This window comes from Diorhabda sublineata, chromosome 7, assembly GCF_026230105.1.
Source record: "Diorhabda sublineata isolate icDioSubl1.1 chromosome 7, icDioSubl1.1, whole genome shotgun sequence".
NCBI classification, from domain to species: domain Eukaryota; kingdom Metazoa; phylum Arthropoda; class Insecta; order Coleoptera; family Chrysomelidae; genus Diorhabda; species Diorhabda sublineata.
Window position 1 is genome coordinate 14,723,005 of NC_079480.1, and position 25,808 is coordinate 14,748,812.

The 25,808-nt window shown below is 32.0% G+C and overlaps 2 protein-coding genes across 4 annotated transcripts; both read left to right on the forward strand.

Annotated features, from left to right (window-relative positions):
- Window positions 1–993: 993 nt before the first annotated feature.
- LOC130446565 (uncharacterized) lies at window positions 994–3,515 on the forward strand. Its single transcript, XM_056782902.1, has 3 exons — window positions 994–1,307; window positions 1,466–1,685; window positions 3,000–3,515. The coding sequence occupies exons 1-3, from the start codon at window positions 1,261–1,263 to the stop codon at window positions 3,210–3,212; spliced, it is 480 nt and encodes a 159-aa protein (XP_056638880.1). The 5' UTR covers window positions 994–1,260; the 3' UTR covers window positions 3,213–3,515.
- A 2,551-nt stretch (window positions 3,516–6,066) lies between these two features.
- On the forward strand, window positions 6,067–25,681 carry LOC130446693 (proton-coupled folate transporter-like). Of its 3 annotated transcripts, none has more exons than XM_056783081.1 (8): window positions 6,067–6,710; window positions 17,434–17,531; window positions 20,059–20,316; window positions 20,370–20,544; window positions 20,641–20,842; window positions 23,185–23,560; window positions 24,796–25,036; window positions 25,245–25,681. In XM_056783081.1, exons 2-8 carry the CDS (start codon window positions 17,462–17,464, stop codon window positions 25,345–25,347), a joined length of 1,425 nt encoding a protein of 474 aa, XP_056639059.1. In that variant the 5' UTR covers window positions 6,067–6,710; window positions 17,434–17,461; the 3' UTR covers window positions 25,348–25,681. The 3 variants fall into 3 exon arrangements, with proteins under 3 accessions (XP_056639059.1, XP_056639058.1, XP_056639060.1); XM_056783080.1 differs by having other exon boundaries at window positions 6,067–6,382; XM_056783082.1 differs by lacking the exon at window positions 17,434–17,531 and having other exon boundaries at window positions 6,067–6,382.
- Window positions 25,682–25,808: the final 127 nt, after the last annotated feature.

Genomic DNA, 25,808 nt, shown 5'->3' on the forward strand with positions numbered 1-25,808 from the left:
GCGTCGATTCTGTTGTCCAAGCGTAGACAGTTGGATTATTGTGCTATTGTGAGTAAAGCTTTTGTTACTAACTATCTAACTCGTTCATAACTAATAAAATAATTGAACTGCCTTTACTGAAAAAACAAACCTCCAAGTATGCAACGATTACAATCAAAGCGATTTTTGGGAAGAGTACGATTTCCGTGGTGCCATTTAACAGCAGATTTGGCTTAATTAGGCCAAAATAAAACGAAAAAGAAGAATGAAATTTTTTGATATCTCACTTAATTTTCGAGATATCGATACTTAAAATTATAATTAAACGTTAGTTCAAAATTCGCTTTATTGAACAGATGGCGTTCAATACTTCGTTTCAAATGAATATTTTATCACTTCAAATTAAAAAAAAAAGATTTTTTAGTGAGGGGGTGAGACCCCCCATAAGAAAGAAAACAGTAATAAAATAAAACTAAAATAAACCTCATGCGAAGAAAATTTTTTTAGATAATTTTGGCTGTAAAAAATTCCGATTTTTTGAACTTTTTACACTCAAAGTGCACCATGACAAGGTAAGGTTAGATTAGGTAACCTAACGTTAGGTCAGATTATCTTAAGTTAGGTTTGGTGAGGTTAGGTTAAGTTGATAGGTTGATAGGTTGAAACTTTCATTAGCATTTCCACAATAAATCATTCCTGAATTCAGAGGTGTCGGATTTTTTGGAGGCTCTGTAACAAAAGTTTTAGCTTCGCTTATAACTCTTCAACGAATAAGAATTTTTTGAGCCTCTACACGTATTTCCCCCTAAAATCCACTATAATATTTAGAAACACGACTTTACCATTCTAAAAATCTTTTTTTTTTTCAATTTATTTATCTTCTTAAAAACATAAAATATTAAAACACAATCATAAACGAAATTCCCATAAAACATATTTAACCAACGGTGGAAACGGACTTCGTCGTTGGGTATTCCTCGAAGCGATTGTTTCACGTAGATCCCCACTCCCCACACCAGTTCAATACTGTGGCCATTATAAAAGCATTTCAGTCTCTCTTAGCGTCATATTCGTCAAAATAGTATCGTATTCGAGTGTAGAGTGATATTTAATCAATTTTTGTGAGATAACTAGTTTTATTTTGTGACATCATATTACACAACGTTGTTCGTAATAAACATCAGCCGAAACTAAATTGGATTACAGTGAAGTGTACTTATAATTTCGTTCGTTTTAAGATCCCGCAAATTGTATAAATCAATTAAATCCGATTATTTAAAAATGTGCGTGGAAACAGAGCAAAAACAAAATTCCGAAATGTTCAACAGGTAAATAGAAATTTTTATTGGAATTTAAGTTAATTTCATCATAGTAATTATCCCATTATTTTCCCATTTAGTCTTTTACATCGTTAGTTTAATTCTATCATTAAAAAAATTGTCTTTTTAATTAGTTAATTGATTTTTAATGTACGTATTTGTTATAGATCGAATTTAAGTCGTGCTTTGCATGCTACCCTGACCCACGCTAAGATCAACAGACGACTCATCTGTGGGCTACTACCCACTATAGATCACCTTCAAAAATCACCCGAAGATGTTATATTTTGTTTACTACCACAAGCTAGACCAGGAGATGCCAGCGCCCATATGCAAACTGTTTTACTACAAGCATTTTGCTACGAGAATTATATACCAGTTATACAGGTAGGTTTTTATTAATTATTATTTTTTTTATCCCAATATTTCTTCAATGGTACGTCCCTGTATAATATCCATTAAAAAAATTATGAAATATTTTTACTATGATTATAAAATTATTATTATTTCTTAATATAATTAATTAATTCATTAAATATAAATAATTTTCCTTTTTTCAAATATAGAATAATCTAGATTTATCTAGATCTATCTAGACATCTATCATAATTTACTTTTACTAGATGGCAGTACATAACCAAATTGTTAATAATAAAATTTAATTGATTAAATATTTCAATATATTGATTTTTTGTCAATTGAATTAGTATCTATTTGAATCATTAAATCAATTCTTTTTAACGTAGTCTTCTTTTTATTTCATTTCTCGTACTAATCTTTTACTACATATAAAAGTAAAATTTCCACCTATTTTCCAGCCTTATTAAACTATTAATTAATTTGTTACTCGTAATAATAGATGATCTGACTTTCTTCATTCTAGTTACATCTACTTTGAATGGCATTTACTATCATAACAAATGAAAATTGACATTTGTGTATCAGCTTTTGAAAACTAGGTGCTGCTAATGTTTAATTTTATAATCTATAGAAATTCTGAAAGAATGAAAAATTGAGTTCAAATTATAATTTAATCTATTTTTTTCGATATATCTATTTTTTACATACGATTTATTTATTTATTTCTTAGGAGTACTACATTTTTATCAAAGTAAAGTAAATAGATGAAAATGTCTGCTTAAATATTAGCCTTTAGCAACTAGATGGCGATAATGCTTCTAAAATATATATCCTTTAGAAATTATAGGGTATAAAACAAATTAAGTTCAAGTTATAATATAATAAATAAATTCTTTCAATTTAAGTATTTCTTAAATATAATTTCGTTTATTTTTTATATCATTTGGAGTTAGCTATTAAAGCGACATCTACCACAAATCGCGAGTAGTACATTTCTATTTAAAGTTAATGGTGTTAATAAATGTAAAGTATCAACCTCTGACAACTAGGTGGTGATAATGCTAAAACATATATCCTACAGAAATTAGGTAATGAATAAATAAAAGTTGAATCACAATATTATTAATTAATTCTCTGAATGTCAATATTTTTTGAGTGACATCTATCACAAATGTAGAGTACTACATTTCTAAGTATTGGCATATGTATCAGCTTCTGGCAACTAGATGGTGATAATGTTGCTAAAATATTTTATAAATTTATCTGATGTTGTTCATTTATATTATTCGCAACTAGGATATTTACGTATATTTAAATTAATTATTTTTTTTATTGTTGCAGGTAGACAATAGCGAAAAATTAGCAGCTTATTGTGGTATATCTAAATCAACGTACCAAACGGGATGCACATGCGCAATAGTTACTAGAGATCATAGTTTACCTTCGACACCAGAAGATGAGTTCCCAATGTCGCCTACAGAGCAAATGTTGACTAATTTCTATGAGAAATCATTGGAGCAGTCATTGAGACCAGTGATTGAACTACCGAGTTGAACAACATTTTTTTAACAAATCATGAAGATGAAAAATGTTTGACAGTGAATTGATTCTGTGCAGTTAATGCCTGTTAATGGTGATTTGTTGAAGATGACTGGTGAATTCACCTTAAAAATGCTTTAGGGTATTCAAATCTGGTGAAAAATTTTATTAGTCAATCGCCCCAGGAAGTGAGACTTCAACTTAGGTTAGACATTGTAAAATTGATATTGTTTTGTGAAATTTGTTGAGTTTTTTGTGAATTTTCAACAATATACTACAGAATGTGATTGAAATGAGAATAAAAACTTGTTAACTGAATACATTCTTATTTACTCTTAATTCCTACCTTTATTCACCTCCTTAATCTTATAAACTATATTGGACTCACTTCTGTATTTTCGCGATTTGATAACACGCTAATTTGACGTTTTCGATGTCACGGAATCCATTTATCGAGTTCCTAGATGTCGGAAATTCGTACTTTCATTTTTTTATTGGTTAACTTCCGGTTCTGATTTTTAAATTATAATCAATTTTCAATTATTCGAAAATCGGAGATAAAGCTTTAAAAGAACGATTGTGGTTTGATATTCCTACAAAAAACAAGATAAAGAGCGAGTATACCACTAGGAACATACAGAAGACATTATAGTTTGATTCCCAATAAAAACAAACCAAATAATTAACCTACAGAAGATATTTGGAAGTAAGATTCTGATATTGAATTAAGTTGAAATAATTATACAGAAAATAAATTTTTTAATCGTTAAATTGATTATTATATTATTTGATTATTTTAACGATTGTATGAAAAATAGTGTGTATGCCATAGCCGCGAAACTTTAACGACCGTTCTTTCGGTACGTTAAAAAGGTATTTCGCAGCCTAAGCATACAAATAACTATTTCAGTCTTTTTCTTTGTAATAAAGTCACTTAAAAACTCTTTTTTAAATTCAATTAAACTGTACCAAAACCATTATGCATTTTTGAGAGTGAAAATAGGCAAGAAACATTGTATTTTATAAAACCAAATTTTCACAGGACGTTGTCCACAAGCTCCACCTCACACAACAATCTCTTTTGTATATTATTAATTAAAAGTGATAATTTGTCACTAGCTATTAATGAGCTTGTTACAAAATAAACTATTTAGTCTTAGATTTAGGCTTGCAACTGAAAGCAAAACAAAAAATTATTATCTTGAAAGTTATTATAAATTTTTAGGAATGTTAACAAACGTCTTATTCATAGTTAAAAAAACAAGCTGGTCAATATGATCTCCAGTTAGTGAAGCTCTTAAGTCAGTTACTATTTGGCCTCCTTTGCTAGATACTCGCTCAGATGGAACACTGGAAGCTTGAATACAGAGAAACTTTTTTACACATTGGGAAAGAAAAGGAAATACATGTGCGTTATATTGCCACAATATCAGTGGATCTTCTTCAACACCAATGACTGGTATATTCATATATTGTTCGATTTCATTTTTAATTTTTTCATTTAAACTCACAGCATTACTACCTTCAACAGTTTTCATAAATTTAAAAATTTATGAAAGTCCGCTTTTCTTTTTTCCTAATGACGCAGTTCTATTCTCAGAAACTGGAATTATTTCTAATTCGTTACTAAGTTGTAATAATATATCTTCAATTATATGGTTTTCTGCAGAACTAAAAAAGGATCATTTAAAACGTGCCACGTTTCGTGAAGCTTGATTAGTAACATAGACATTTTCCTACGTTTAAAAATGTTGTAGAAAACTTATTATTTTTAGGACTAACTAGTTCTTTTTCACTAATAAATTTCGTTATTTATTGTTCGAAATACACTCACAATGTATAGACTCAAGGTAATATTTTCTATAAAAGACACATCTTGAAGTATGATAATCACAATATTAAAGAGGAAACTATAAATTAAAAGTTCTTTAAAAACGAAATCTTCGGTAAATTGGATATACTACTTTGGTTTGTTTTAAATTTATTTAAATAAATCCTCTAAGCTTCAAGTATTTACAATAATTATATTATCTACTAAAAATAATCGACTTTATTTGTTATTTATTCAAATCAATCATATATTATGTTTATTATAAATATTTTAAATAATACAATTCGTTATTAAAGTGACATCTACTGCGAGTAGCATTCACTATATTAATGTCACGATTAAACAATAAACACGTAATGGTGTAACAGCATCTAAAAAAAAAAGATGGCAGTAGTAGCTCTAAACATAATATATGTTTATCGATAAATGAAATATATTATTTTACTTTTAATTTGATTTAATTAATATTATAAATAATTCACTCATTATATCAATAAGAAGTTTTTCATAAATATTTGAGAATAACAAAGTGACATCGTCAATTATGTTTAACTACTATATCCCCATGAATAAATGAATATACGTAATTATATGTCGACTACTAAAAACTAGATGGCGTTAATGTTGTTACAACATTTACTCTATAAAAATAATTGAATAAGTGAAAATGAAATTAAATTATAAATGAAATTAAATAATTTATTTAATTCGAAAGTTATTTTTATATGTAAATTATTGCATAGTATATTTTCGTGTTAATTATTATAGTGACATCCATTCAATTTTTAAGTATACTATATTTCTATGGAAGCAAAATAAATATATTCAATAAGGTATCAGCTCGCCAAAACTAGGTGGCAGTAACGTCGCTTAAATAAAAATTATAACATAACACTATTTATAATATATTATATAAGTAATGAATGTAATGTAATGAAAGTAAATATATATATACTGAATTATTCCGTAAAAATATTTTTTTTATTTAAATAACGTTCGTTATAATCTTTTATAAGTATAAAAATATGTAGTGACATCTGCTGGAGAAGAATTATGATCAATAATTCAATTATATTCTAATACCACTAGACAATTAGTATAAAATGTATTAATCAGGATAACTATAATTGAAAAATGCGGTAATACAGATACTAAATCACGATATTAATCACAGTTAAAGCAGAAACGCGAGTTTTTATCATATTTTTATAATAATTTAATTATAACCTATAATAATGTTTAAGTGGAATGTATATTGTGAAAACGTGGACTTTAGTGTATTGTTTCAGTTTTTTATTGTTCAATAATTAACGTGCCTTCATGTAATGAAAGGATTCATTTACTAACCAATAAAGTAAATATAAAAAGTTTGGTTATTTCAACTCTTGTTGTTGCTGTAGGCGTATGTTAATTAAATTATGTCGAGTTTATTAACCTGGATATTATTTTGTATATGTACGAGGTTCATCCCACAAGTACTTGACCCAACAAATGAAAGACGAAAATTTTGGAGAAAAACATATGTATTTCTGTTAAATATTGGCAAACACTCGATGGAAACATCTTTCACGACACAGTTTTTGTTTAAAATCGGCACCCATCTTGCGCAAAGCTTTCTTATGTCCAAATTTTTAGTGAATATGCGATGTACCGCAACTACCGCCATCTCTAAGACAGCCCAGGTACTTCTGTGACCATCCATTCAATTTTATATTATTTTCATTTGATTAGTATTATATATATATATATATATATATATATATATATATATATATATATATATATATATATATATAATATTTTCAATAATTGGAGGGAGTTTATGGGATAATGCCATTTATATGAATTTATTTTGAACATTAAGTGAATTATTTGAGTCCATTTATCGTAACAATTAATATTATAAAGCAATTTTCTTGTGTTTGATGGTATTTTGTTTGAAAATAGCATTTTTGAAGCTCGTTTTTTTTTCACGAAACTAAAAAAAAATTCCAATATGACTGAAGCATTCTACAATCTCATTAATATCGTAATAACAATTAGTACGGTAGCTAGGGGGTGCAATAAAACAATGAAATAATAAATATATTATAATATTAATATATTTTTGAAACGATAAAAACTTAACATACTATAAAGAAGTGTTTAATCTTCTGATCGCGCAGTTAAAACCTGCATAACTTTGAGATTAAGGGTCAAAAACATAATTGGAAATGGCCAAAATGTTCGTATTGATAAGCGCTTTAACTTACTATAAGGTCTTCCTTGTTTTTTAAAATTTATATACCCTTAAAACACTTTTAAACAAATTACGGTGCTTTTTTTCATAAAACTTTGTACATTCAAACTTCTGTAACTTTTTTACGGATAATATTTAAATGTTCTACCACATATTATTTTGAAGCTTAAACTTAAACGTTTAGAATGAGCTGCTTTAAATCTTTTACGTCATGTAGGAATCAAGTAATGACTGATAAAGTGTGGAAAAATGTCAATTTTGCATTTATGTTGAAGAAAATTTTTTGAATATTGATTTTTGTAAAAAACCGTGGATACCTTTTCTGTAGACCTTTTTAAAATCTTTTTTATTTGAAACTTTTTTTCATATCTCTCTTTGGTGAAAAGTTATAGTTTCATAAATAATTAAATTGTTGATAACAAATTCCTCGACTAAATTTGGTTTCGGCACCTTCAAAAAATAGATTCCACGCAACAAAAAACGCTCTAAAACTGAGAGGTGTATGAAACTGCTACAGGACCCAGCAGTGAGCTGCTTTAAATCTTTCTACGTCATGTAGGAACCAAGTAATGACCGATTAAGTGTGACAAAACGTCAATTTAGCATTACATTGACAATAACTTTTTAAATATTCATTTTTTGTAAAAAACCGTGGAGACCTTTTTTGTAGATCTTTTTCAAACAAATCTTTTTTATTTGAAACTTTTTTTCATATCTCTCTTTTTTCATAAGTTATAGCTTCATAAACAATTAAATTGTTCATAACAAATTCCTCGACTAGATTTGGTCTCGGCACCTTCTAAAAATGGATTCGACGCATCAAAAAACGCTTTAAAACTAAGGAGGGTATGAAACTGCTACGACAAACGTCAAATGTCATGATGACAATGTCAGATTTAACATATGTATATCAGTGTCGCCATATCTCGAAATTTGCATTAAAGAACGCATAAAACGTAATCATGTTGGATCATTTTTATTTTCTTAAGGATATCCAAAGTGTTTTTTATTAGATAATATCATTTCCTAAATCTATGATAACGAATTTTTATCGATTACTAATAACCATTATGAGCCTTTTTACTAATTTGGTCTCTTATTAAATATTTATTCATATACGAAAGGATTACAACAAAATACAATTAGGATTATTATATATTATACAGATAATTGCTGTTTATTGCCGTTTTATTACGTTTTTTGAGATTCGATTCAATAATGTGGTTGGTACGTATCGAAATGCGTATTTCTATTGTATATTTGTTATTATTTATATCATATTTATCGAAAACTACAAGTTTTCTAAATGATATACATCAAACGTCTCGAATATTGGGTAAAGTGAAAGAAAGTTTCCTGGAATGTGATTTTATTTTACAAGAAAAGTGCCTCTACATAAACACCAACGAAACAGTGCAATTTAGAGAAATAATAAATTTTTTGATAAAATTGAATCCTAATTCGAAATCTGTCATATTTTCTGATGTAAAATATTTTCGCGACAACAAATTTTTAACCGATATGAAAAATATATTCGTCTTCGCGAATTCTATACAAGATTTGAAACAAGTTTTGATAATTATATCAGAATCTTCTATATGGAATAGTAGAACGAAATTTTATTTATTTTTGAATCATCAAATTAAAATAAATAGAAAATTACTGTCATCTATTTGGAATAGAAAAATGATTAATTTTGTCGTTTTGTCAATTCTCAATAACGATTTGTATACATTCAACGGTTTTTCAAATAAAATAACAAAAATCACCGAGAAATTTTGTGAAAACATGTTTTTAGATAAAATTAAAAATTTACATAAACATAGTATACAGGCTGTCTCACAAGCGGCGATACCTTACACGGCTTATTACAACAACCAGTGGACAGGTTTAGAGTGGATCGTATTCAAAATGTTTATTTCTCATATAAATGCCTCTATGGAACATATAATTACAAACGATTATAACGAATCTGCTAAATTACTACAAAAAAATAAAGGAGATGTACTCGTCTTAAGGATGTTTCAGGTAAGATTTACAATAAGTTACAGTCGCTACAGTTGCTACATACGTATCACCTGGTACAACAAAGAAAACACAAAAATTTTGGAAAAAACGTAATCTCCTTTTAGCTGCATACACTTTTCCCACAACGATGTTCAATAAGTTCAATACCCTTTATACAATATCGTCAAGCTCCTCTTCATTATTGGACAATCTTTGACTACCAAACACGATTTTATACAGTCATGGAAGTCAAACACTTATGGGGCCTTCGTTTGGTAGCCCTGTACGAAAAAAGCAAAAACAATAGTCCGATTGAAAAGAGTCCAACGTCTTGCGTGCCCCAGTATAACAGGATCCATGCGTACGGCCCCAACTAGGCCCTGTGAGGTCTAGACCTTCCAACTCTCGATCTACAGGCTGAACATCCGCAGCGACCAAATTACGCCTTCGATCGTTGATAATAAGGATTTGGAAACACACATTACTGATCGTGAGTTGTGGAATGGTGATTCCAAGCCCTCTATATTGAATACCACCAGGTACACAGACGGTTCTAGGTGGAAAGTCTTGTGGCTGGCGCAGGTTTCTGCGGGGGCACTCCAAAATATGCGAATCTTTTTCGAAAACACAATCCACGCCTCAGGAACGCAGTAGTTTCGATCTGCACACACAGCAAAGCTGCCATACAAGCTATAAGAGAGTCCTTCAAAATCTGGTTAGTGATGGTTGCAAGATCCAGGATGCCCTGTAACTACGGCAATAAAGGTAACGACGAAGCGAACTCACTCGCCAGACTGGGATCTGCGGACCCACCAATGGGCCCAGAACCCATTCTTGGTCTGGCCAAAAGCGCTGTCATCACATCATCACATCATGGGCATCACGGTGTATGGAGGAGGAAGAAACTGCAGACCACGTTATATGAGAGTGCCCTGCACTTAGTCGACCGCGATTTAAACACCTGGGGAAAACCCACATCGAAGGATTCAAGCCTAAGCGCCTGATTGGCTTCTCAAAGGAAATCGGACTTCGGTTGGGCCACGACAGGCCTATCTGAAGGTCTAAGTGCTCAACGGCTTCAACATATGAACAGTTATAGAACAGAAAATAATCCGAGGTGGCTAAATCGCGCAATTAAAACTATAATTCATTCATTTTGGCCATTGCCATGAAACAACACTTTCTTCTTAGTCAAATGCGGTGGTTTTTGCTTGATTTCTTCGCTCAAACGTGGCAATCAGTTCGCATTACCTTGCCTGCAGATGGAACGGTCTTGGTGATGGATTCACGCTGGGGACGATAACTATTAGATGATTACTTATGTGGGGGAGGTCCTATGAATGAAACCATTGAAGTTGTGAAAGAAATTGTGACGCTGGAAACAAAAGAAATTGCAGCACGCACCGGCAATTGTAAATCAAGTGCTCTAAGTATCCTGTACGAGCATTTAAATGTAACTCCTCCAGATATTAAATGTGACAAAAAATAAATTATAATTTTTCTTGAAATAATTGGATCAAAAATTGGATTTTCTAAGTTAAGTTTGACAAAAATTGGTTTTTGGGGTTAAAATTTTTCGAAAAACAAATGTTTTCAAGGGTAGCTTGTTTGAAATGACAATTTTTCATGTTAATTTGGTCTAAGACGGCGTTTTCTGGATCATTTTGGGTAAAAAATGAAATTTTCAAGACGAAATTATTTTTGAAATTGGAAAAATTAATGTTCTGAAAAAAAATAGGGTCTGAAAGTAATTGGTCAGATGTTGGCTTTTCTGAATTAGATTTTAGATTAGACACAAATGGATTTTTTGGGTTAAATTTTTTAAAAAAAAAGTGGGTTTCGCAGTTAATTCGAAATATAGTTTTTCTCAAAATAGTTGGTAAAAAATTGGCTCTTCTGAATTTAATTTTTACGAAAATTGATTATAAGGGGGTTAACTCGATTAAAATGAGTCTTTTTCATGTTAGTTTGGTCTAAAAATGCCTATTCTTGATTATTTTGGGTAAAAAATGAAATCTTAATAATGTCAAATATGCCTTTTTTTCTATTCATTTGGCATTTCTTCAAAAATAAATTTGTTTAGAGCTTCACTATGATGACCAAGAAAGTGTCTTCCCATCAATTAGAAAGATTGTTGACAGGAAAACACCAAAAAAGTGATGGCTTCATTATTTTAGGACTGCGACAATTTTGTATTGATTTATTTTGAAAAATTAAATAAAATAATGCTGTACTCTGATGTATAGATTTTGGAAAATGACGTAGTTAGACATCATATTCATAACCCAGAAATCTTGTGAGCTCTCTCCGAGTTCTTATCTTCTAAATTTTCCGAAAACCTATTTTTTAATTGTAGCGAAAGATCTTCTACAAGTTCAAAATATTTTTCATTTTCGAAAACTCAGCTCTTGTTAGTTAATTGTAATACCAGTTCATATCTTGTGCTGGTTCATCGTGTTTGCTCCTTGATCGTTTTTGAGCTGCTACTGTACATGGTCAATCAGTGATGATTCTTTCAATTCGTGAGGTATCCAAATAGCAAACTTCTTAACTATCCCAAGACGTTTTAAGTGTTTTTCAATTATTGTATGCCTCTTTGCAACCTCTCGAACAGTCATATGACAATCCTCGTCAATTATGTCTTTGATTTGGTCATCATCAACTTCAATAAACCGACCAGAACGTTGCTCATTTTTTAGAAGGAAATTTCTAGTTCTGACACGTGCGGTATTTTAAGCAATTAGCACCATAAGTTATTAAATAAATGAAGCAAAAAAAACAAAACTACTTAGATGTCAAGTTTTGATTTCGTAACTTTAAACTTGTAACTCAGAAATGAGGAATCGTATGAGAAAATTTTTCTCATAAGTTTCTTCCTATCACTGTATTTTTGTAAACTAGAAATTTACTTGAAAAAACTCGTTTTCTGTCGCTTATCCCTTTATAAACAAAGTTTTTTTTCAACCTCCTAGGTTATAAATAAAAGACAAGTTGAGTACAAAACAAACCTTGAAACTTCTGTAGATAAAGCAATAATAGTAAATCTGCGGTACCATTAATTTGCATCCTTGTCCCCTTTTGTCATTACTACCATCTTTAAACTTTCGACACCATCGCTCATGACGTTTTTCCCCAAACACACTTTGTAATTTACACTTGTCGTGTGTCTCGATAATGGCGGACATGTTTACGTGGCTGTAGCACAACGCCGACTGACGCTTGAATGTCGAAGCGGTGGGAGGTTGAAAAAAATAAAAACGTCGTATATTTAAATAGAGATTTCAAAATGGATTTTTTTTTCAGTTGTTATATTACGATAAAGTGGACTTTTCGTATCCAGTGGAATTTGCTAATAGAGTTATCATGGTACCAAAACCAGAAATCCTTCCACTTTACATCAGTATGTTAAAAATATTCGAACCTTCATTATTATTAGTCCTTCTAGGTACTATTATCAGTCTATTGATAATATTAAAAATATCTTATACGAAAAACGGAATATTATTACTTTGGGGTATATTATTAAATCAACCGATGAAATATAAAACAACGAAAAAATTACGATTTTTATTGTTGCTATGGACCGTAAGTGCTATAATAATATTAGTTTACATGCAAACGTCAATTTTACATAGTTTACTAGAACCCAAATACGCTACGTCTTTTAAAACAATCAAAGATTTGAAAAATAGCGATTTGAAAATTATTATGTTGGATTTTTATAGTACGAGTAGTTTTTTATCGGTTTACGACATGCAAGAAAAATATCTAGCGGTGAAAGATTACGAAACGATGGCCGAAATAATTATGACGCGCAATAAATCATACGGATATCTACTGTCCGAAAAATTAGCTATCGATTGCATGCGGGTGCTCGAAAAAACGATCGGTACAACTTTCTACACGATCTTAAACGAAGTCGCCGTACCAGGTTACAACGTTTTAATATTTCAACAACATACTTTTCTTTTACCGAAATTTGATTTTTTTTTATTGTACGTGAAACAATTCGGACTTATACGACGATATAGTCTATATAATTTTAAAAAAGCACTACCCCTAGTTAAGGTATTGAATATAACTCACTTTTATTTCACTTTCGGGGTGTTATCTATTGGATTGACTGTTGCTACGGTTTGTTTTATATTAGAAATGTATTGGAAGAAAATTTTGCGTTATTTCGAACGTTTGATATTGTAAAAATATTTAAATTAAAGTATTGAATTTACTAATATTGTTTATTTTATACTAAATTATACTCTATTTGAAAATCCACCCTATGCCGATTGTTCCTTTATCCCTGTGGATGGACGATGGTGATGAAAAATCTTCGGTTTATCACAACTATCACATCATAGAACATAGATTCGTTCCCAGTATTGATTCTTGAGCATTCTTGCTGTAATTTATATAGTAACCTACCCTTCAGTCGTCTCGTTTGTCAAATAATTCTCCATTAAGTGGATCAAATAATCTGGAATCCTGAATCTGTCTTCAAACGTCTCTAGGATGTCTGAAGGCGTTATGTATGTCTAGTGTTGTTAACATCACGATTAGTCGCACCGAGTGGTAATGTCCAGTGCTATGGAGGTATAGAACACCTTTTGGATTGCTTCGATTGTTGATCCACCCTTATTAAAGGCCGCCTCTTGTTTCCCATATGTTAGTCTTAATAAAGGTTCAAATAGTTTACATTTCGTTTTTAGTAATCTCAGAGGTTCATGTCGCCTTTACCTTTAGGAATGAGAAATAACCTTCCCTAGTCGCTGAAAGTAGCTGTTGTTAAGAACCTGTTGTTTAAATTGAGGAAAATCTCTGGTCTCAGTTTGAGGATTAGTCGTAAATAGACCCCGTCTGGTTCTAGTGCCTTCATCGCGTTTAATGCCTCCATGAGTTCCTCCATAGTGAAGATGGGATCAGTTGGAGTCTCATTATAGCTATTCACTTTCGTCCGGACCGGTCGTTCTCTTATAACTGATTCCCCAGGTTCCTGTCCGGTTCCAAGAAGGTATCGAATACCTTTTGGATTGCTTCGATTGTTGATCGATCCTTATTAATGGCTGTTGTCAAAAACCTGTTGTTTAAATTGAGGAAAATCTCTGGTCTCAGTTTGAGGATTAGTCGTAAATAGACCCCGTCTGGTTCTAGTGCCTTCATCGCGTTTAATGCCTCCATGAGTTCCTCCATAGTGAAGATGGGATCAGTTGGAGTCTCATTATAGCTATTCACTTTCGTCCGGACCGGTCGTTCTCTTATAACTGATTCCCCAGGTTCCTGTCCGGTTCCAAGAAGGTATCGAATACCTTTTGGATTGCTTCGATTGTTGATCGATCCTTATTAATGGCTGTTGTCAAAAACCTGTTGTTTAAATTGAGGAAAATCTCTGGTCTCAGTTTGAGAATTAGTCGTAGATAGACCCCGTCTGGTTCTAGTGCCTTCATCGCGTTTAATGCCTCCATGAGTTCCTCCATAGTGAAGATGGGATCAGTTGGAGTCTCATTATAGCTATTCACTTTCGTCCGGACCGGTCGTTCTCTTATAACTGATTCCCCAGGTTCCTGTCCGGTTCCAAGAAGGTATCGAATACCTTTTGGATTGCTTCGATTGTTGATCGATCCTTATTAATGGCTGTTATCAAAAACCTGTTGTTTAAATTGAGGAAAATCTCTGGTCTCAGTTTGAGAATTAGTCGTAGATAGACCCCGTCTGGTTCTAGTGCCCTAATCGCGTTTAATGCCTCCATAAGTTCCTCGATAGTGAAGATGGGAGCAGTTGGAGTCTCATTATAGCTATTCACTTTCGTCCGGACCGGTCGTTCTCTTATAACTGATTCCCCAGGTTCCTGTCCGGTTTCAAGAAGGTATTGAATACCTTTTGGATTGCTTCGATTGTTGATCGATCCTTATTAATGGCTGTTGTCAAGAACCTGGTTGTTTAAATCGAGGAAAATCTCCGGCTCTACTTTGACCATTAGTCGTAGATCTCCATGAGTTTATCCAGAGTGAAGATGGGAGCAGTTGGAGTCTCATTATAGCTATTCACGGTCGTCCGTACCCGTTGCTCTCTTATAACCGATACCCCAGGTTCCTGTCCGGTTCCAAGAAGGTATCGAATACCTTTTGGATTGCTTAGATTGTTGATCGATACTTATTAATGGCTGTTATCACAAACCTGTTGTTTAAATTGAGGAAAATCTCTGGTCTCAGTTTGAGGATTAGTCGTAAATAGACCCCGTCTGGTTCTAGTGCCTTCATCGCGTTTAATGCCTCCATGAGTTCCTCCATAGTGAAGATGGGAGCAGTTGGAGTCTCAATATAGCTATTCACTTTCGTCCGGACCGGTCGTTCTCTTATAACTGATTCCCCAGGTTCCTGTCCGGTTTCAAGAAGGTATCGAATACCTTTTGGATTGCTTAGATTGTTGATCTATCCTTATTAATGGCTGTTATCAAAAACCTGTTGTTTAAATTGAGGAAAATCTCTGGTCTCAGTTTGAGGATTAGTCGTAAATAGACCCCGTCTGGTTCTAGTGCCTTCATCGCGTTTAATGCCTCCATAAGTTCCTCGATAGTGAAGATGGGAGCAGTTGGAGTCTCAATATAGCTATTCACGTTCGTCCGTACCCGTTGCTCTCTTATAACCGATACCCCAGGTTCCTGTCCGGTTCCAAGAAGGTATCGAATACCTTTTGGATTGCTTAGATTGTTGATCGATACTTATTAATGGCTGTTATCAAAAACCTGTTGTTTAAATTGAGGAAAATCTCTGGTCTCAGTTTGAGGACTAGTCGTAGATAGACCCCGTCTGGTTCTAGTGCCTTCATCGCGTTTAATGCCTCCATGAGTTCCTCCATAGTGAAGATGGGAGCAGTTGGAGTCTCAATATAGCTATTCACTTTCGTCCGGACCGGTCGTTCTCTTATAACTGATTCCCCAGGTTCCTGTCCAGTTCCAAGAAGGTATCCAATACCTTTTGGATTGCTTCGATTGTTGTTCGATCCTTATTAATGGCTGTTGTCAAGAACCTGGTTGTTTAAATCGAGGAAAATCTCCGGCTCTACTTTGACCATTAGTCGTAGATCTCCATGAGTTTCTCCAGAGTGAAGATGGGAGCAGTTGGAGTCTCATTATAGCTATTCACGTTCGTCCGTACCCGTTGCTCTCTTATAACCGATACCCCAGGTTCCTGTCCGGTTCCAAGAAGGTATCGAATACCTTTTGGATTGCTTCGATTGTTGATCGATCCTTATTAATGGCTGTTGTAAAGAACTTCTTGTTTAAATCGAGGAAAATCTCCGGCTCTACTTTGACCATTAGTCGTAGATATCCGTGAGTTTCTGCAGAGTGAAGATAGGAGTCTCAGAATAGCTAATCACGTTAGTACATATCGGGAAAAGTACGTCATCGTTTCGACCTGTCGTTCAGGTATCTTTGAGATCTGATGAGGATCGATTCCCCAGTTTGCTAATCAGGGGTGATAAGCTCCTTCCAACTTGCGTTTTGGTGGTATAGAGCAGTTCTGTGATCGGCTTTCGTCTACCAGACATAATCTATGCAGCTCAGCTGTTTAGTTTGTCCACCAGTACTGCGATCGTATTTTATTCGTCTGTCGGATTTTTGGCATTTTGTTGTTGCACAGCCGATCTGTTAGTCTGGACCTTCAGGGAGCAGGGATTTTAGTTCTTCCTTCGTCGTATTATTGTTAAGTAGGCGGCTATTCGATTTAGCGACGTATTGACCGTGTAAACTGTAAATTTTTATACTTTATATGTTACATAACCTAACTTAACCTAACCTGATTCACAATAGTTTGCACACGTTGGAACTAAACTAAACTGTTGAAAATAAACATCTTAGACTTTATAATTTAATGTGAATACTTAAAATCGTATTTTTTGGGAAGACAATTATTGAAATTTCATAATCTCGTTGCTCCACGTGGTAAACAATTGATTTTTTTTAAATAGAAAACCAAATTCTTATTATCGATTATTAAGTTGATAACCTATGATAATCCTTATCAAGTGTCCGTCTTGAAAGAAGAAAAAATACATCTCAATAATAATTTATTAAAAACAAATTGCTTATCGTTAATTAATTGGTAATTTAACGTTTAATTAGACGCGATAGACACGTGAGATATATCAGGTGAATTTTGCAGGTATTACAACTTAAAACTGAAGGAGAAGATGGCGTTGTTCAAGAAAATAACAGTAGAGATACCGTTATTTTTTTGTTTTGTTAATTTTTTACTTACGAGTAAGTATTCGCTTCCAATTTAAATTCATCAAAATCTATAGTTAATTTAATTGATTTTTAATCTAACTTAACTAAAAATGTTTGGAATTAACTAATTTCACTTTGTCTTAAGCATTAATTACACTAATAGCGAAGTTTCTCGAGGTTAATCGAACCGCCTCCTACTATTTACGATGATTATTGACTAGACTATTCGGCACAAATCGGTTTGCTTCTCTTAAATGTGTACCTTGTTCAAAGATTTGTGGTTAAATTTGCGAAACCTTGAATCACGCCCCGTGGGAACGCACCATAACGATATCTGATACAATTGCGTCAAGATGCGTCCTTACTCGTAGCGTAACCGTGAACCGAATACCGCGGTGGTTCGAAGGGGTGAGAACCCTCAACAAGTGCGAAAAATTCCGAGGAATAAACATTATTTACCAATACAATGGTCGATAAGTTTTTCGTTTTTTCATATAGTGTATAGAATGCGTTCGCTAAAATTTTTATGTACGCATCAGTGACAAGTCTCAACAAGCTTTACGCAATCGTCAAAATGCTCAAAACAGCCATTTTTTTAAATGCGCGAACAGCAAATAATCTGTGGGGGCCAAATCTGGCGAATAGGGTGCATGAGGTAGCTCTTCAAACTTTAATTCATTTTGGCCATTGCAATAACGGATGTGTGAGCTGGTGGATTGTTTTGATGAAACGACATTTTCTTCTTAGCTAAAGGCGGTCGTTTTTACTTGATTCCTTCGCTAAAACGTTGTAATAAGTTCGGATGATACTCAACGTTGATAGTTTTTTCTTTTTCAAGATAGACAATAAAAATTATCCCAAAAAAACCGACGCCATAACCTTGCCTGCAGATGGAACAGTTTTTGCTTTATTTGGAGCGACTTCTCACATTCCAGTCCATTATTTTTATTATTCTTTGTAAGGGAATCACATTTCATCTATGGTTATGATACTGCGAAAAAATTTGGCTTTATTTCTGTGCTAAATACTCGAGGGAAACATTTTCACGACGTTGTTTTTGTTCCATTGTGAGCAAACGCGGCGCTCATCTCGCGAAAGCTTTCTCATTACCAAATTTACAGTTCAGCACTTTATGACATGTCTGCTAGATCGCGCATTTTTAGTCGACGATCATCCATCAGCTTCAACATTTCTGGAATCGTCACCTTATTTGGTCGACCACTCCGCTGCTAGTCTTCCCAAGATGTACAGTCTCGTCTAAACTTCCCTACCAATATTTTACTGTTGACAACGAAGGAGAATTCTCACCCAGGGTAGAATCTAGTTCAGCTTTTATTTTGGTTAGTCCATGTTTACAAATTCATTGAAAACGTTCAATTAAGATGGCTGCCAAACAAATATTAAACAACGTGGCGTCTTCAAACTCGAAACATATGCTGTATAGTATTTTTCAAACAACTACGGCCATCTCTATGTCAAGCTAGATATTTCTGGATTCACTCACGTAGATCTCGAACGACCATTCAGTCAAAAAGAAAAAATCAAAAACAAAATGGAAGTTATTCACGGTATATTGTATTTTTAACAATTCAAAATTGTGATTGGTCCAGAAAACATTAATTTACTGTGAGAAACTGTCTTGCTACGAAACGACTGAAAAAGATAAAAGATTTGGTGATAGAGTCTTGTTAGAACTTGTTTTCTATTAAGGAGAATCACGTAGAAATGATTACTGATGTTATTTAAGAAACGGCAACATGGTATTATGTTTGTCGTATTTCAATTAGGAATTGAACTGAATAGAATTACTTTGGGCGCGTATTATAGTCCAAAAGAGGTGTCCCCTGAATATAAATCCAAGTGGGCGTCATAGAGGTTTCACTTCAGCCGCCATCTTGAAAAACATGTTTTATTAAATATCTCGCGAACCGCGCATCGTACAACAAAAATTGTTGAGAGGAACTTTTTTTTGTATAACGCATAGGTTTTTAATTATAGCGCTCCAAACTTTTCGTCTAAAACAATATCGTCACGTTCGTTGTTGAAATCTCATTTACAGCATAATAGCTCCTAAACTATAAATGCTACGGGAAAAAGTTTACAATGAAATTTATAGAAAATTTTATACTTTACAATTCAGTTACCACTATTTTTTATTTGTCATTGACTATTAACTAAATATTTAGCAAAAACCATATTGAAAAAAGTTTAGAGCCCTATAATTAAAAACCTATGCGTTATACAAAAAAAAGTTTCAAATAAAAAAGACAGCAAATATTATTGTCTACAATAACGATCTCTACAATTTTTTTCGTACGAAGCGCGGTTGGCGAGATATTTAATAAAACATGTTTTATACAAGATGGCGGCTTACGCAGTCACCCTCCCATGACCCCCACTTGGATTTACATTTAGGGGACACAAAAAAATACGTTTTTTACATAAAAGCCGGCTCTTGACCTATTAAGACTAAGATGGTAAGAATAAAAAATTAATACAAATATGCAAAACATTAAAGAATTAGTTGTTGAATAGAATTGTCGTAGTATGTAAATTTCAGGTTCAGTTTTGACGAATCTCATTGTATATAGAACATGTTACATTTTATTGGAATTTAATAGAACGCGATGTGCAGAACTCGGTAACCACGTTAACCAGGATACCGAACATTTAGAAAAATTGGTCGAACCTACAGCCGATATAATAATAATGATAAAATCTTTAGTAGAATCATTATTTCCGATTTTCGTTTGTATGTTTGCTGGTCCGTGGTCGGATAAACACGGAAGAAAACCCATATTACTGATGACTTTAATTGGTGAGACGATTTAACTAATATTTACTGTTTTTTGATGATTTTTTCACGTACAGGTATGACGTGTGGTTCTATATTGATGATCGTATTCAGTTTTTTTGAATATCTATCACCTTGGTACGTTTTATTTACTTCAGTACCGTCTATGTTGACTGGAAGTTCTACAACTTATTTCGCTGTAACTTTGTCATATCTCTCGGATATATCTACCGACGAAACGAGAGCCATGAGGTAAAAAATTAAAATATAATCATATAAGTACGATTAATTCTAATGTAGTCAATGACCTGTATCTGCCATTTTATTGTGAACATTTTTCGTTTTCAGAATGGTGTCCTACGAAGTAGCCCTTGCTTGTGGGGTGCTTATAGGGAGTGTTTCGAGTTCTTATATATTCTATGCGTCAAATTATCAAACTATTTTTGGTATAGGAAGCTGTTGTATGATAATTAGTTGTTTATACGTTTTTTTCTTTATACCTGAATCATTAGAAAGTAAGAAATTGAATTCTCAAGATTCTACAACAGAAGTAAGTATTGCCAACTTCCATTTTAATAACAATAAACATATTTCAAAGTATAATATAGATGCTAGATGCTAAATATGTCTGCTAGCTCATCAAATACCATTTTGTGGATCCTCTAGAGTCGTCACCTATTTTTGGTCGACTACTACTTTGGTCTTCGGTCTCGTCTAAACTTACCTACCTAATATTTTACTGTTGGTAACGAAGAAGCAGTCTCACCTTAAGTAGAATCTAGTGTAGGTTCACTATTGGTTGGGCTAAAGTTTAAAGAAAATAAAAGTATTTTCCATGTTTACAAATTCACTGAAAACTTTCAATATTGATGGCTGTCAAACTAATAAAACGTGGCGTCTTCAAACTTGAAACGTTTTTCAAGCAACAACCACCATCTCTAGGTCAGGCCAGTTACCTCGTAACAATATAATCACGTTCAAGGATTGCATGAACACGAGTGGTGAAATAGAAAACTGTAATTTTATGGAGAAAATGATGACCAATTATAATATTGGATACGTACATTGGATAGGCGATGATGAATACCTGAAAGTAGGGGCTGTTTTTGTACTTTTGACAGACTTGAATAATTAAAGAGAAATTAGGAACCATGTGAAACATTATGTTGATATTTAGTATATCAAATGTTAAATCTATTAGGTAATTTTTGATTTTTGACTCTTAGATGTTTGTCTTTTTATAAAAATTTTATTTTCTTCGTAATAATTCTCTTTTCATAAAAACTGTTATTTTCTTCTTCTTTAGAGAGTTTCTTCTCTTTTCCTGAAAGATTTTTTCAAAAATCTTTCCTTTTCCTTTCCTCAAATATTCTTATTTCCAAAATGTTAGTTTATTTTTTCGAATATTCTTCTTTCAAAAATTTTTGCTACATTTAATCTCGATTACTCTACTTGTTAATACTAATTATAAAATTTATTTACTGTTCTTCTTTATACATCAGATATTCTTCTTTTCATTAGAAAGCTGATTCTTCTTCCTCAAAGATTTTTCCAAGAAACTTTTCTATTTTCTAGGATATTGTTCTCGTTTAAGAAAATTTCTTCTTTTTCCCAAATATTTTACTTTTTATATAATTCATCTTTTCTATCATCGAACATTCTTTTTATAATACTTTATGAACTGTTCTTCTTTTCTCGAATCTTCTTCGATTCTTCCTTTCAACTCCTTCTTTTCTTAAGAACGCTTCTTGATTTCTTCTCAAACATTATTTTAAGAAACTTTTCTTCTTTTTTATCATCTAATATTCTATGAAGAAAGAGACATTCCTTTTGTTCTTCTTTTTCAATTTTCTTAACATACTTCTTCCCATAGAACTCAATGTGCTGTTTCCTCGAATTTTCTTCTTTTCGTCAGAAAGTTTCTTCTTTTCTCTCAAATGTCTTTCAAAAAGCTTTTTCTCTTCCTTTCTGAAATATTCGTCTTTTTACAGAAAATTTGTTTTTTTTTCTTCTTTAATGATCTTTTTATCTACTTTTTTACATATTCTCCTTTTTTTCTGGAAAATTACAAGTATTTCTACTATTTTCTAAAGCACTATTCCTCCAAACAACTTTTCTTCTTCGTTTCTTGAATATTCTTCTTTTTTCTCAAAGATTATTATTATTATTATTCTATTTCCGAGTATTTTGTTAAAGATTCTTCTTTCTATACATTTCTCTTCTTTTTTTGAAATATTCTCGTTTTCAAAACTGTTCTTTTTTTCTTATATATTCTTCTTTTACCAGAACTTTTTTCTTTTACCCAAATATTTCAATTTTCATAAACTTTTCTTCTTTTTTATCATCGAACAGTCTTCTCTTCATAATGCTTGATGGACTGTTCTTCTTTTCTCGAATATTCTTCGATTCTTCTTTTTAACTCCTTCCTTTCTTCATAAAGTTTCTTCTTTTTTCTCGAATGTCTTTCAAAATGATTTTTTTCTTTCTTCTAAATAACCTATTTCTCCAAACAACTTTTCTTCATCGATTCTCGAATATTCTTCTTATTTCTCAAAGATTATCAGAATTAACTATTCTTCTTCTATTTCCGAGTATTTTGTTAAAGATTTTTCTTTTTTTGAAATATTCTCGTTTCTAAAACTGTTCTTCTTTTCTTACATATTCTTCTTTTTCCATAATTTTTTTCTTTTCCCCGAATATTGCACTTTTTATAAACTTTCCTTCTTTTTTATCATCGAACATTCTTCTTTTTATAATACTTGCTGGACTGTTCTTCTTTATAGACTTAATTGAATTGATTTACTATAAAATTTGGAAAATCGCTATTTACTCGGCACCTAACCACCGTATTACGCAATGAACTGTATCGAGTTAAAATTTTATTTATTACAGGTAGAAAGTCGAAGGGTGCGATTAGTTTACATCGCGGATGTAATTCGAACGGCGTTTAAGAAACGAGAAAACTATGAAAGGGCGTTAATTATATTGAGTATCGCTTCAATAATAATAATAACTTTCGCTACTGGAGGAGATTATTCTATTCAGTTTATATTCCTGAGAGGGAAACTTAATTGGAATTTAAGAAAATACACTTTATTCAGTAGCGCTTATCACGCTTGTTGGGTAATAGGTACGATGTGTGGGACGTTCATTTTGCAAAAAAAATTGAAGATCAGAGAATTCGTTTTGGCTCTGGTAGGATTATCGTCCCTTCTGAGTTGCGTAATCCTGCAATTATTCGCCACAAGTGATATTTTTATTTATATAGGTAAGTTAGAGGTAATTACGTTTGGCAACATCGCAGTACGTTTATTAATAATCTCATTACTATTTTACATTTTTGTTGAAAAACCATGTTTGGTTATCTACTAACGGTTCTATTTGGTTTTTCCTTGATATTCCTGACAGTTTGTGATAATTAGGGGCATTAGGCAACACTGCAATCTCTATATGACCCACATTATTTTATATTGTTCAATTATTGCGATTATTCACATAGTTTCTAGAATATTGAAAATATTACGTTTGGCAATACTGCAATTTTGATATTTTGATACTTTGAGCGTTCAAAAATTTTTCCAAATGTTCACTTTTATACTGTTTTCCAAGTTTTATTGAGATCTTTCCTAAAATATTGGGAAAATTTTATTCGTTTGGCAACACTGCAATCTCTATATTAGGGATTCTACTGTTATGATTTTGTCATATTGTTTTTAAAGTTCGTTTATTCAAGTATTCGGGAAAATAACTAGGTTTGGCAACACTGCAATCTCTATATAGTTTTATATGAAGAATTTTTACATATTGCATAAAAATCTTAGAGAAATTAATACTATTGGCAACACTGCAATCTCTTTATGCCTCTATGTTGGTAATTACTCTATTCATCCAGATTCCTCAATTTTTTTTCTAGCAGTTCCATTATTCACATTTTCCAAAAAGTCGGGAAAATAACTACGTTTAGCAACATTGTAACCTCTATAAGATTATATATAGAAAATTTTCCCATTTTCCTCAATTTTTTCATATCGTTTTCAAAGTGTATAAAAATAAAAATCGTTACATTTGGCAACATTGCAGTGTTTCAACGGTTCTAAATTAAGAATTTTTCGGTCTTCCCCTAATTCTTTTTCATGGGTTTTTCGACTTTTGTTGTTCAGAATATTCCCAAAATCTTAGTAACCGTATTACATTTGACAACTCTGCACTCTCTATAAGTTTATAATTAAAATTTCTCCCCAATTCTTTTAAGTTGTTTTTTAATGAACTATTTTTCGAAATCTTTACGGAATTACTACAATTTGGCAACACTGAAATTTCTACAGGATTCTATAATAGATATTCAAATAATTCCCCAGGCACTTTTACATTATTAATCCAGTTTGTTTATTTGTCTATTCTCCTACTTCTAGAAAAAAACTTGGCAGAAAATAAGATAATTCAAAATAAAATATTTTAATTGGAGGTTATAAAGTGTGAAACTACAAAATATTTGTTATTTAGGCGGCGTTACAAAATGTTTGGGTGGAATGGTGGCCCCCATGCTGCGATCTCAAGTATCCCGATTAGTTTCAGTCGACGAAGCAGGCAAAATATTTTCCATAACAGTCGCAGGTGGAGCACTTATATCATTAGGAGCATCACCTTTATATACAGCAATTTATAATGCTACAATTAACATTGATGCCGCCCTGTTTAATATTCTCACTATAGTACTTATAGGAGCAGCAATTGTTTTAGTACTGTAAGTGCGAACTTACCTAGTTCATCTATTTTTTTAAACATTTTTTTAACAACACTGTGTATATTAAGTGACGATTTCATTTGAAGTCAGTCAATTGAATATTCAAATAAAAAACATTTACACTTATTTTAGTAATAAATACTGATTATTTCAATAATTGGATTTATTTATAGAGGATGCTCAAATTAAAAAAAAAATTATATTTCAGGATTGCAATAATATTGGAAAATATATCTAATTCCAGTACCCAGCAAAACGAAACACACACTATTATTGAAAATGAAACAGATAGTGAAAATTCAACACAGTGACGCAATTTAATTTTTTCAATTCAGATGTATATAATTTGTAAAAAAATATAAGTACCTACGTACTTAAGTTGTGAAATTATTCAATTTTTGATATGTATTTTTAAATTTCAACAGAAAGTAATTTACAAAACACTTAATATTTGATTCTACTAATAATACACCACATAATTTTAAAACATACTGTATAACAAAGTTTGAATAATACATACATATCCCTTCATTGCTTTATTAACTGTTGTTTATATTCACTTTTCAATAATTTTGTACGGTGACAATACTTTCTCTACTTCTTTTTTTCAAAGTAATGGTCTGTACAATAAAAGCTTAGAACGTTTTAGAATGTTTTTTATTTTTTTCAATCTCATGCATGCTAAACATCTATATTTCGAGGGAGGAGGACCGTCTAGATGAACGGGATCACCAGGTTTATTATAATGTTCAAAACAGGGTAACTTTTCGAT

Coding starts and splice junctions, on each gene's coding strand:
- LOC130446565 (XM_056782902.1), top strand. CDS start 1,261: ATGTGCGTGGAAACAGAGCAAAAACAAAATTCCGAAATGTTCAACAG. Junction 1,308..1,465: donor AATTCCGAAATGTTCAACAG/GTAAATAGAAAT, acceptor TATTTGTTATAG/ATCGAATTTAAGTCGTGCTT. Junction 1,686..2,999: donor ATTATATACCAGTTATACAG/GTAGGTTTTTAT, acceptor TTATTGTTGCAG/GTAGACAATAGCGAAAAATT.
- LOC130446693 (XM_056783081.1), top strand. CDS start 17,462: ATGGCGTTGTTCAAGAAAATAACAGTAGAGATACCGTTATTTTTTTGT. Junction 20,317..20,369: donor ATTACTGATGACTTTAATTG/GTGAGACGATTT, acceptor TTTCACGTACAG/GTATGACGTGTGGTTCTATA. Junction 20,843..23,184: donor CTCAAGATTCTACAACAGAA/GTAAGTATTGCC, acceptor TATTTATTACAG/GTAGAAAGTCGAAGGGTGCG.